The sequence below is a fragment of the Erinaceus europaeus genome, chromosome 17 (genome assembly GCF_950295315.1).
Source record: "Erinaceus europaeus chromosome 17, mEriEur2.1, whole genome shotgun sequence".
NCBI lineage: Eukaryota > Metazoa > Chordata > Mammalia > Eulipotyphla > Erinaceidae > Erinaceus > Erinaceus europaeus.
In genome coordinates this window covers 6095097-6107524 of record NC_080178.1, presented here as the reverse complement: position 1 = coordinate 6107524, position 12428 = coordinate 6095097, and the positions used below count along the sequence as shown (strand labels likewise).

General features: G+C 37.8%; 2 protein-coding genes across 2 annotated transcripts; both read right to left on the bottom strand.

The window, feature by feature from the left end:
• Nucleotides 1–2946: 2946 nt before the first annotated feature.
• Nucleotides 2947–3885, bottom strand: LOC103110270 (olfactory receptor 8K3-like). The gene has a single exon (XM_007519446.1). It carries the CDS (start codon nucleotides 3883–3885, stop codon nucleotides 2947–2949), a length of 939 nt encoding a protein of 312 aa, XP_007519508.1.
• Nucleotides 3886–10178: 6293 nt separating this feature from the next.
• On the bottom strand, nucleotides 10179–11123 carry LOC103110269 (olfactory receptor 8K3-like). The gene has a single exon (XM_007519444.2). It carries the CDS (start codon nucleotides 11118–11120, stop codon nucleotides 10179–10181), a length of 942 nt encoding a protein of 313 aa, XP_007519506.1. The 5' UTR covers nucleotides 11121–11123.
• Between the last annotated feature and the right edge of the window lie 1305 nt (nucleotides 11124–12428).

Below are 12428 nucleotides of genomic sequence, written 5' to 3'. Positions count from 1 at the left end.
GTCATCTTTTTGAGCCCTCCCCACCAAATTTTTTTTCTAATAAAATTCCCAATGTATTATTTTATTCATCCCTCATTTTTACATATGCTTGATAATGTCCACACCAATGAATACACACATATACTTGCATATAGCATACATAGATGCATGTGAAAATATACATGTACATATACAGAGCCACCTACGTGGGGCTGAGTGGTGGCTCACCAGCAAAGCTCACACAGCATTATGGGCAAGGATCTGGGGGTAACTTCCCTGCCCCCATTCACAGTAGTGTCATGAGCAGAGAAGCAGAATGGCCGGTTTCTCTTCCTCCCTATCATATCCTTTCATCTCTGGAGAAAACAAAAACCTAACTGACCTAAAGCAAAAGCTTTTATGTCTTAATTTTTTTTTCTTTGTTGATTTTAATGAGAGAGACAGAGAGAGACAGAGAGATGGAGGCAAACAGACCAGAGCCCTGCTCAGCTCTGGCTTATGATGATGCTGGGCTCTGAACCTGGAACTTCAGAGCCTCAGGCATGAGTGTCTTTTGCAGAACCATGCTATCTACCCATGTCAAGCATATTCTTTTTAAAACAGACAATCTTTTTTTTCTTTGAATATTCCTTATAGTAAATATTATAGTATTAAAAATAAAATTCCTGTATTGGGCAATATATTGTATTAATCTTCAAGATAGTTCACCAAAAAATTCAGCTATTCTGTAATGTCATATTTAATTTTTATATTTCCTTGGAAAAATATAAACCTTCTTTAAAAACATGGCTATTTAACATAAAATAAATCAGTGAAATAACAAATTGGTTGTCAGCATCTCAAGTTTGCTCATGCTGGTGCTCTGTTAAGGAATAATAGAGTGAAACTATGAGAAGGAGGTTACAAAGGAATTACTGGTTTTTAAGTGAGGTGTTAAAGATTTCCTCAAATTCAAATAGTATAGATTGCAGGAAATGAAAGCAAACAAATAGGAATAAGTGTGTTTTCCTTTCGAATCATCTCTTTACTTAATACAAGAGGGAGACAAGCCAAACGACTGCTTCAGTGCAGAGTCCTGAGAAATGGATTCTAGACCCCAGTTACTCCAGTTCTGCCCTTAAGTCACAGAACAACCTTCTCAGCCACCATTACTTTGAGTACTTCAATTAAAAGTTGTGCACAAATACTTTAAGAATGATTCTATTCACATCAAAATACACATATCATTTTACTAGCATGTGTTCAGCAACACACAAGACTTTATTCTTTTTTTTAAAAAATTCCATCACCTACATAATATAAATGTTTTAAATAACAACATGTAGTATTTTGGGGGCTGGTTGAAGGAAGTTTGTCACAAAGCCCAGACAGTTTCTATACTAGCACTAGCAATACAGCATAGAGTAAATAAAACTACACCCCCTTTTAGCTTTGAAGGAATTTGAGATCAAAAGCAATAAGATATTGGATCTGGATTACATATAGCACATAATCACAGGAATCAAACATGAGAACAGTCATCTGCACAAATGAGAAATAGTTCCTCTTTCATCATAGTACAAAATGATGCTAAAATTTAAAATCCACAGTAGCTTACAGTTTAGGTCATTGATTTTGCATTTTAAAATAAGTAATAAATGGTGTATTGCACCAAAATAAAAGACTGTGGGTTCAGGTCCTGGAACATGAGGGCAGAGGAGGACCTATGTGAGGGGTTATAGTGTTAAGTAGAAAATTGAGAAATGTTATACATGCACCAACTACTGTATTTTACTGTGGACTGTAAACCATTAATCCCCTAAGTAAAGAAAAATGATTAAGAAAAACAGCATGGATTATAGACAAAGACAGAAAACAAACAATGAAAAATATTCTAGGCTAACTTTCATTGGAAACCCTTAGAAATGTATTCAAATTGATATATCTGCTGACATGAGAAAAGATGATTGTCTAAGAAAAAAATTGAATAATGGTGAACTTCTGAGTTACTGAAATTATATATGTACATATATATATCACATAATTAGTTTAATTTTTTTAGGTATCTATATATCACTAAAATGGTACTGATAAAACATGAACAGACCCTAAGGCCCCAGTATGTAATGTGTGCATAGGAACATATGACTTGGGAGTCGGGCTGTAGCGCAGCGGGTTAAGCGCAGGTGGCGCAAAGCACAAGGACCGGCATAAGGATCCCGGTTCGAACCCCGGCTCCCCACCTGCAGGGGAGTCGCTTCACAGGCGGTGAAGCAGGTCTGCAGGTGTCTATCTTTCTCTCCTCCTCTCTGTCTTCCCCTCCTCTCTCCATTTCTCTCTGTCCTATCCAACAACGACAACAACAATAATAACTACAACAATAAAACAACAAGGGCAACAAAAGGGAATAAATAAATAAAATAAATATTTTAAAAAAAGAGAAATTCTAAAAAAAAAAATAAAAAAAAAAGGAACATATGACTTTTGACTCCTAATCTCTATAGTACAATCAGATAAGACTCCTGGATATCACAACCAAGTTTCAATTTAACATACTATATAGAACAGTATGGCAAATAAAGCAAAATCAATATATATATTCACACATACCCACACACAACAGAAAAGCTATCCTAAATTTTGAATGCAAGCCATTTTATTTCCACTTCTATAACTATGATTCTTCTTCACACCTATAAAGAAAACCCAAATTCTATGGCTCTAATGGATTACAGTTTCCAAATATATCTGCCATACTTTTAGTTTTACTTAGTTATTATGCTTGTATTTGTTTAACCACCCCCAAAGATGGCAAATATTTTTCATGGTTTGTATAATCATATATGCATGACATATTTCTGTGGTTGGCAAATAGAAGACATTTTTAAAGTCTTGATGAAGTTCTCTGTGCTTGTTTTTACCTCTTATGCTAGGCCCAAGGATTAAAGGACACATTCTAGTGTTCCAAGTGAAATTAGGAAGTGAACTCTAAGGAAATATACTACATATCTTTTTCCACAGTCTTACTAATGCATGTTTCACATCTTTGTTCCTAAAACTATAGATCAAGGGATTCAACATCGGGATGACCAGGGTGTAAAATATAGATGCCATTTTATCCGTGTCAAAGGAATGACTGGACTTGGGTTTCACGTACATGAATAGCAAGGCCCCATAGAGGATTATGACAACCATCAGGTGGGAACCACAGGTGGAGAAAGCCTTGTATCTCCCCTCAGCAGATTTCATCTTGAGAACAGCTATGAAGATGAGCAAGTAAGAAGCAAGCACTACCAGAAGGGTGAAGATTAAATTGAGAGCAGAGAAGAATAATACTAAGAATTCAACCACATGTGTATTTGAGCACAGCAAAGATATTAGGGGGAGATTGTCACAATAGAAATGATTGATGACATACCCACAGAAGGGTATATTAAATAGCTTTATGGTAATTATAAGAGATACAAAGGCAGTGTATAGATAGGGGATGACAACTAAGGTCAGGCAAATCTGTTCTGACATGATGACTGTGTAGAGCAGAGGATTACAGATGGCCACATAGCGGTCATAGGACATGACAGACAGAATAAACAGTTCATAGCACATGAAAAGGTTGAAAAAAGCCAACTGTGTAGCACAAAAAAAGAAGGGAATTGTATTTTGATCTGCTACAAAGTTGACCAGCATTTTTGGCCCCACGGCTGTTGAATAACCAAGATCGGTGAGAGCCAGGTGTCTGAGGAAGAAGTACATGGGTGTCTGCAGCTTGGCGTCCATCTTGGTGAGGATGACCATGCCCAAGTTGCCCACCAGTGAGGTCATGTAGGTGATGAGAAACAGCATAAATAATGGGGCCTGGAGCTCTGGGCGGCTTGTGATTCCCAGGAGAATGAATTCTTTTACCATTGTGAGATTATGCCTGTCCATTGCAATTTCTCCAGAGAAATATATATCTGAATGAAGATAACAGAATAGAAAAATGGTGTCACAGAGTCCAATATGATGATTTTTCAGTATACAAATAATCTGTTTATCATCTTATTATCTACAGTTTTTTGAGCTGTACTACAATTCTCTACTCTATTCAAAGTAGTTCTATTTAAAAACAGAATCAGGGAAATAGCTGGATATTTACATATATTTGTGTAGTTATTTGTGGAAAATTTGCCTCCTAAGAATATTTGACAATGTGAGTGGGGGGAATTTTACTTGTCACAAGGAAATGAGGGCTCTCTTATGCTCAGATTTAAGGAGACATGTGGTCACATAGCTAACTTGGGAGAACTCCAGAGCTAATCATTCAGTCCACACTGACAAAATGCCAAGCACACTAAACTCTAATAATATAGGTGTATCGCACATAGATGAGTATAGATAGAGGTAGATGACAGAAAACAAAAATTAATTAAAAACCATAGTATTTAGGTGTTAAATTTATAGATTGTTTTTCATTGTATATATATATATATTTACTAGGGGAATAATGGTTTATAGTCAACAGTAAAATACAGTAGTTTGTGCATGTGTAACATTTCTGTTTTCCAGATGATAACTCAATAACTCAGCCCCCTCTAGGTCCTCCTCTAGGTCCTCATCATGTTCCAGGATCTGAACCCTCCCCCACCACCCCCAGAATCTTTTACTTTGGTGTAATCAAACTCTATGTTTTTAAATAGTGACAATTTCATAATCACTTTTCAAAATATTTTATTTTAATGAGAAAGAGTATACAGAGAAGGAGAGATACCAAGAGAAAGTCCATAACATCTGCTCAGTTCTGGCTTATGGTGGTGTTGGGGATTGAATCTGGGACCTCAGAGATTCAGGTATGAAAGGCTTTTGCAGAACCATTATGCTGTGTCCCCATCCCATATAATCAATCACCTTTATTAACAAGTCATGTGTTATGTAATATTACATAATAAACTGTAAGTCCAAACTTAATTAGTGTAGGGAGATTTAGAAGCTCCTAGTTTTATTTTTTTAATTATCTTCATTTCTTGGATAGAGACATCCAGAAATCGAGAGGGGAAGGGGAAATAGAGAGTTAGAGAGACAGAGAGATACCTGCAGCCCTGCTTCACCACTTGTGAAGCTGTCCCCCTGCAGGTGGGGACCGGAGGCTCATGGAGGCTAAAAGCCAAGTCTTTGCACATTATAACATATGCATTCAACCAGATGTGCCACCTCCCGGCTCCAGAAGCTCCTAGTTTTAAATATGCAGTGCTTCTTAAGATCAAAGCTGGGCTCTAATACACATGTCCTACCACAGAGTCACTCATCTACACCCCAAGTCCAATTATTCCATTTTATTTAAGTTGAGAGGGTCAGGTGGTGGCACACCTGGTTAAGCACATGTAGTACTAAGCACAAGGACCCAAGCAAGTGTCTGGATTCAAGCCCCTGGGTCCATACTTGCAGGAGGGACTCTTTACAAGCAGCAAAGCAGGTCTACAGGTGTCAATCTTCTCTGCCTCTCTATCTCGCCCTCCCCTCTCAATGTCTCTCTATCCTATCAATAAAATAGAAAAAAGAACTGAAAAAAAAAAAGAAAAAAATAGCCACCAAGAGCAGTGGATCCACAGTGTTGCATCAAGCCCCAGTTCTAACCCTGAAGGCTAAATAAATAAATGAATAAGGAAGCTGAGACAGAGATAGGGCAAAAGAATGATGGAATCCACTATTCTACCATTCATTCAGATGTCTTGGTTTTTATTATTGTTAATTGTTTCTCTCAAGTGATGTTGGTATTAAATACAGAAATCCTACATATGCAAGGCAGTTAGCTACTTAGAAAGTTGTTTACTTATCAAGATATGTTTTAAACACCCTGAATGGCATTTCTGAATTCGGTCAATTACTCTGAAAAAATATATTCTGTCCACATATTCAAACTAATAGAACAGACATAGAAGTGAATCTGAGATCCTAACCTTATTATTGTGGTTTAGACTCAAGATGAAAGGCGCCCTCTGACAAATATTTCTCAAATTATTCCAATACTAGGAAGGCACAGCATTTAAGAGATATCCTATATGGTTATGAGACGCTAATATTGTTATTATGGTCAGCTACAGAATAAAAGTGGCATCCTACAAACACTTCTCAAATTATTCTAATTTTAGCAATGCACAGCATTAGAGAAATTGTTACCTGTAATATAATCTGTATCTCAGCTTCATCCATCATGCCATGTCAGGGTAAAGACAATTTATGGCCTCTTTTCACCCTTTGAGGCATTCCTTGAGGAGATGAGGCAATTTCCTGGTTGTCTCTAAACATTTGAAAGCATAGGAGGTGGGCCGGGCTGATCATTAGTAATTCAGAACAATTCCATTTTTCTGCATACCTGGGTGTGTTTAGATTTCTAGACCAGTGGGCCCAGTGATGATCAAATTCCAGTTTAGATATTGCTATGAATCAGATCTATAGTTCAGTTGTGACTGGTTTTCTAGTCACTCAGTTTGGAGGACAACCTATCCTCACCTAGAGTGTGGCTAAGCCTTGTCCATTCATTAGATGACCTTAATGAGCAAAGACTGAAGTCTCCAGAGGAAAATGGAAATTGGCTTGGCATCTGACACAATTCTAAATATATCACCTTTGCACTTACTTCACAGCATCAACTTTTGCAATACCAATTTACCAATCTCTTCTGGTTTTTGTTTGTTTGTTTTGTATCCTAATCTAATCTCAAACACACAAGGATCTAGATTCATATATTTTGCTAAAAATAGACCTTTCAGTTTTATATAATAATCTCATCAAATGTGTGACACACTTGAGATATCTTCAAACACTTTTGATTGTTTTTTTTTTTTTTAAGTTGAAATGAACTAGAATAATATTTTGTTTTTTGCCTCTAGTCACTGGGGCTCAGCTCTGGCACTAAAAATCCACCACTTCTGGTGCCTTTCCTCATTTTTTTCCTTTTCATTCAATATGGCAGAGATAAATTGAGAGGCAAGGGGATGGGGGAGAGAGAAAGATAGAGACCTGTAGACCTGCTTCACCACTTCTGAAGCTTCCCCGATGCAGGTGGGGAGAGGAGACTCAAACCCCAGTCCTTGTGTGTAGTATTACATGTACTTAACCAGGTGCCTACTGCCCAGACCCCTAGTAATGATGTTTTATGCATAAATAAAATGCTGTGTCCTTCCTTTATTATCATTTCCTTTATTATCATTTTTGGTGTGTTGTGGGAATGAGTTACTCCTATATCAAATTATTATTTCACAGTGAATTATCACTCCGGTGTGTTTATAATTACCATTTAATATATTTGCTCATAATACATCAAACAACTTATCTTACAACATTGTCCCATATAAATGTTCATTTTCATTGTGCAATTTTTATCATAAACCACACAGTCTATAAATATTATACAAAAACTTGGACCCACCTGCAATCAGATTTCAGGCTCAGGGAAAAAAAAAACTAGGACCTTTGGAATATAACTAAAATATGCCTATTAGCTATCTACAAAAAGGAGGACCCCCCAACTCTTCATCTCCACTATTCCAGCCTTTAGGCTCATGACTGTTCAACAATTTGTCTGGATTTGTGTGTTAACTCTCTTTTCAGCCACCAGGCACCAGATGCTAGCATGATGCCCACCAGACTTCCCTGGACAGACAACCCCACTAATGTTTCCTGGGGCTCCACTTCCCCAGAGCCCCACCTTACTAGGGAAAGAGAGATCTTCCACCTTCTGCACAATGACCTTGGGTCCATACTCCGAGAGGGTTAAAGAACAGGAAAACTATCACGGGAAGGGATGGGATACGGAGATCTGGTGGTGGGAATTGTGTGGAGTTGTGCCCCTCTTATCCTATGGTTTTGTCAATGTTTCCTTTTTATAAATAAAAAAAATTTTTAAAAGCTACAGATCAGTATCTCTGATGATAGGTGCTAAAATACTGAATACAATTCTAGCCAACCTGAAACAACAGTATATTAAAAAGATTGTTCATCATGACAAGTGTAGTTTATCCCAAAAATGCAAGGTCAGTTTAATATATATAAATATAACAATGTGATCCACCACATCAATGAAAGCAAGAATAAAATCTACATGATATAATCAATAGATGCAGAGAAAGCATTTGACAAAATCTCTTCATTATCAAAACACTACAAAAAATAGGAGTAATGGGAAATTCCTTCACAGAATGGAGTCCATATATAGAAAACCTATAGCCAACATCATACTCAATGGTGAAAAACTGGAAGCATTTCCCCTTCAGATCAGATACTAGACAGGGATGTCCATTATCACCAATACTATTCATCATAGTGTTGGAAGTTCTTGCCATAGCAATCAGGCAGGAGTAAGGAATTAAGGGGATACAGATTGAGAGAGAAGATGTCAAACTCTACTATTTGAAGATGATATTATAGTATAATAGAAGAACCTAAAGAATGTAGCTGGACTCTTTTGAAAATTATCAGGCAGTATAGTAAGGTGTCAGGCTACAAAAGTAACATGCATAAGTCAGAAGCATTCCTCTATGCAAACACTATGATAGTTGAGAAAGAAATCCAGAAATCAATCATTTTACTGTAGCAACAACAAAGAACAAAGTATATAGGAATAAACCTAACAAAATATGTGAAAGACTTGAAAAACTGAAATTGAGTCATTATTTGAGGAAACAGGAAAAGATACATGAGTGGAAGAATTAACATCATCACAATGAATATATTACCTAGAGCCATATACAAATTTAATACAATTCTCCTCAAGATGCCACCCAACCTTTTTGGAGAATAGAACAAAAGCTACAAGTGTTTATCTGGAACCAGAGAAGACCTAGAATTAACAAAGAGATCTTGATTAAAAGAACAGAACTGGAGGCATCACACTTCCAGATCTCAAACTGTATTATAGGGCCATTGTAATCAAAACTGCTTGGTACTAGAACACAAATAGATACACTGATCAGTGGAATAGAATTGAAAGCCCAGAAGTAAACCCCCTACACTTATGAACAGCTAATCTTTGACAAGGGTTCCCAGACCATTTAAGGGGAAAGGAGAGTCTCTTCAAGAAAGAGAGAGACACCACAGCACCACCCTACCATTTGCTCCTGATCCCCCACTACTCAGCTCCACTACCCCATCCAAGGCACTACTATTTGGTTAAACCCAGGTCTGTCTATACATGGTGACATCTTCATTCTACCATGTCGTGTAGAGGCTATACAGACTAAACCTCTTGACTTCTTTGATGGAAAATTCTGCCATAATTCAATATATTATATTATAGTACTTCCTTCACTGTCATTGTATTTAATACCTGCAGAGATAGTACAGATTTTTCTCATCATTAAATTTCTCCCCCTCTCTCTACTATCTCTCTCTCCATATATATATATGATAGTAATGGCCAAAACCTGAAAGAAATCCAGGTATCCAACAACAGATGAGTAGCTGAGCTGTTGTGGTCTATATATATATACACTGGAATAGTACTCAGCTTTTAAAAATGGTGAATTCAGGGAGTCAGGCGGTAGTGCAGTAGGTTAAGTGCACGTGGCACGAAGGACAAGGACTGCTGTAGGGATCCCGGTTTGAGTCCCCAGCTACCCACCTGCAGGGGAGTCGCTTCACAGGCAGTGAAAGCAGGTCTGCAGGTGTCTATCTTTCCCCCTCTCTGTCTTTCCCTCCTCTCTGGATTTCTCTCCGTCCTATCCAATGACAGCAACAACAACAACAATAATAATAACCACCACAATAAAAAATGAATTCACCTTCTTCACCTCATCTTGGATGGAGCTTGAAGGAACCATGTTAAGTAAGATACGTCGGAAAGAGAAATATGAATATGGGGTGATCTCATTCATAGACAGTTGAACTATAAGAACAGAAGGGAAAACACAAAGTAGACCTTGGACTGGGTTTTGATATATTGCAACAGTGTAAGAGACTCTTGAGTGGGGCTGGGGATTCAGGTCCTGGAACATGATGTTAAAGGAAGAGGCTGAACTGTTATGTGGAAAACTGAGAAGTGTTATACATGTACAAACTATTGTATTTTGCTGTTGACTTTAAACCATTAATCCCTCTAATAAAGAAAAAATAATAATTACTGGAACATGCATGACATTTTCTAAAAGTAGTACCAGGATTTTTTTTTTAATTTCTCTGTCTTAAGGCAGGTACACAAAGCACAGAAGATTAAAACCTAACACCCAGTAATTGAATTACAGGAAACATTAAGAAAAGGCACTGTATATCTTTTTCCACATCCTTTGTAGAGCATACTTTACATCTTTGTTCCTCAAACTGTAGATTAAGGGATTTAACATGGGAATAATGAGGGTATAAAAAATGGAAGCCATTTTGTCAGTGTCAAAAGAATGACTGGACTTGGGTTTCACATACATAAAGATCAAGGTGCCATAGAACACAGTCACCACAGTCAAGTGGGAGCCGCAGGTAGAAAAAGCTTTGTGTCTCCCCTGGGCAGAGTTCATCCTGAGAATGGCAATGAGGATAAGTGAATAGGACACAAAAACTATGGAAAGAGTGAAAGCCAAATTAAAAGCTGAGAAAATCATTATCAGATATTCAATTTCATAGGTATCTGAGCAGAGCAAAGTTAATAAAGGGAAATTGTCACAGTAGAAATGATTGACCACGTTAAATCCACAGAAGGTCAAGTTAAAAAGCTTTATGGTGATCAGAAGAGAAACACAGGTGCTGTAGAGATAAGAGATGCCTACTATCACTAGGCAAACCCTTTGCGACATGATGACTGTGTAGAGAAGAGGGTTACAGATGGCCACATAGCGGTCATAGGACATGGCTGAGAGGATAAAAAGCTCATTAATAATGAACATGATGAAGACAGCCATCTGTGTGGCACATAAATGATAGGGGATTGTATTTTGATCTGTAACAAAGTTGACTAACATTTTGGGCCCCACAGCTGTTGAGTAACCAAGGTCGGTGAGAGCCAGGTGTCTGAGGAAGAAATACATGGGTGTGTGCAGCTTGGCGTCCATCTTGGTGAGGATGACCAGGCCCAAGTTGCCCACCAGTGAGGTCATATAGATGAGGAGGAACAGAACAAACAATGGAGCTTGGAGCTCTGGGCGACCTGTGATGCCCAGGAGAATGAATTCTTGCAGAATTGTTAGATTGTATTTATCCATCCTAGTGATATAAAAATATATTCAGAATGAAGATATTGTCATAATAAATAGATGTCAAATATTAAAATCTTATTTTGTAGCCAATAAGTCTTTTATAAGTAAAATAAATCTAAATGTGTAATGAATCAATTTGAAATTCATACCAATACATGAATCAGGCAAGTTAGAATTAGAACAGATTTAAGGTTGAAGATGGATTTAGCTTTGCACTTTTCTTTTTTTTTTTTATATTTATTCATTCCTTTTTGTCCTTGTTTTATTATTGTAGTTATTATTGATGTCATTGTTGTTGGATAGGACAGAGAGAAATGGAGAGAGGAGGGGAAAACAGAGAGGGGGAGAGATACACACCTGCAGACCTGCTTCACTGCCTGTGAAGCAACTCCCCTGCAGGTGAGGAGCCTGGGGTTGGAACTGGGATATGTTTGCATAACCATTATGCTATGTCCCCTGCCCGACCCCAAAAGTTCTAATTCTGTGTGAATATGTTTAGAAGCATTTATGTTAAGCATATTCCTGTGGATTTCCTTGTGCCTCCAACTAGTACCAGATGAAGTTTCACCAATAGGACAGCAAGACATGCAGAATTAAGGAGATTCTAATAAAATAAATCAGTACCTATTTACATTTAAATGAGAACTATCCCATAACTTGATGAGTAATGCAAGTAAAAACAGCAGGTAGGCAGCAGCTCACCTCTGAGACCAAGATGTTCTTTCCCAACACCTCACAAGCCAAGGTAGTAACTGTGTCTTTTATTATTTATTCTTGTGAATTGCCACCTGGGTTTAAGATTTGGTATCTTGGAGGTCAGGCGGTAGCACAGTGGGTTAAGCACACATGGTGCGAAACTTGAGGACCTACTTAAGGATCCCGGTTTAAGTCCCTGGCTCCCCACCTGCAGGAGGGTCGTTTCACAGCGGTGAAGCAGGTCTACAGGTGTCTGTTTTTCTCTCCCCCTCTCTGTCTTCCCCTCCTCTCTCCATTTCTCTCTGTCTTATCTGGCAACAACAACATCAATAACAACAATAATAATAACCATAACAATGATAGAAACAACAAGGGTAACAAAAAGGAAAACAAACAAATAAATAATATATATATATATTTGTAATTTTATTTATTTATCTTCCCTTTCGTTGCCCTTGTTGTCTTTGTTGTTGTTGTTGTTGTAGTTGATGTCATCGTTGTTGGATAGGACAGAGAGAAATAGAGAGAGGAGGGGAAGACAGAGAGGAGGAGAGAAAGACAGACACCTGCAGATCTGCTTCACCACCTGTGAAGCGACTCCCCTGCAGGTGGGGAGCC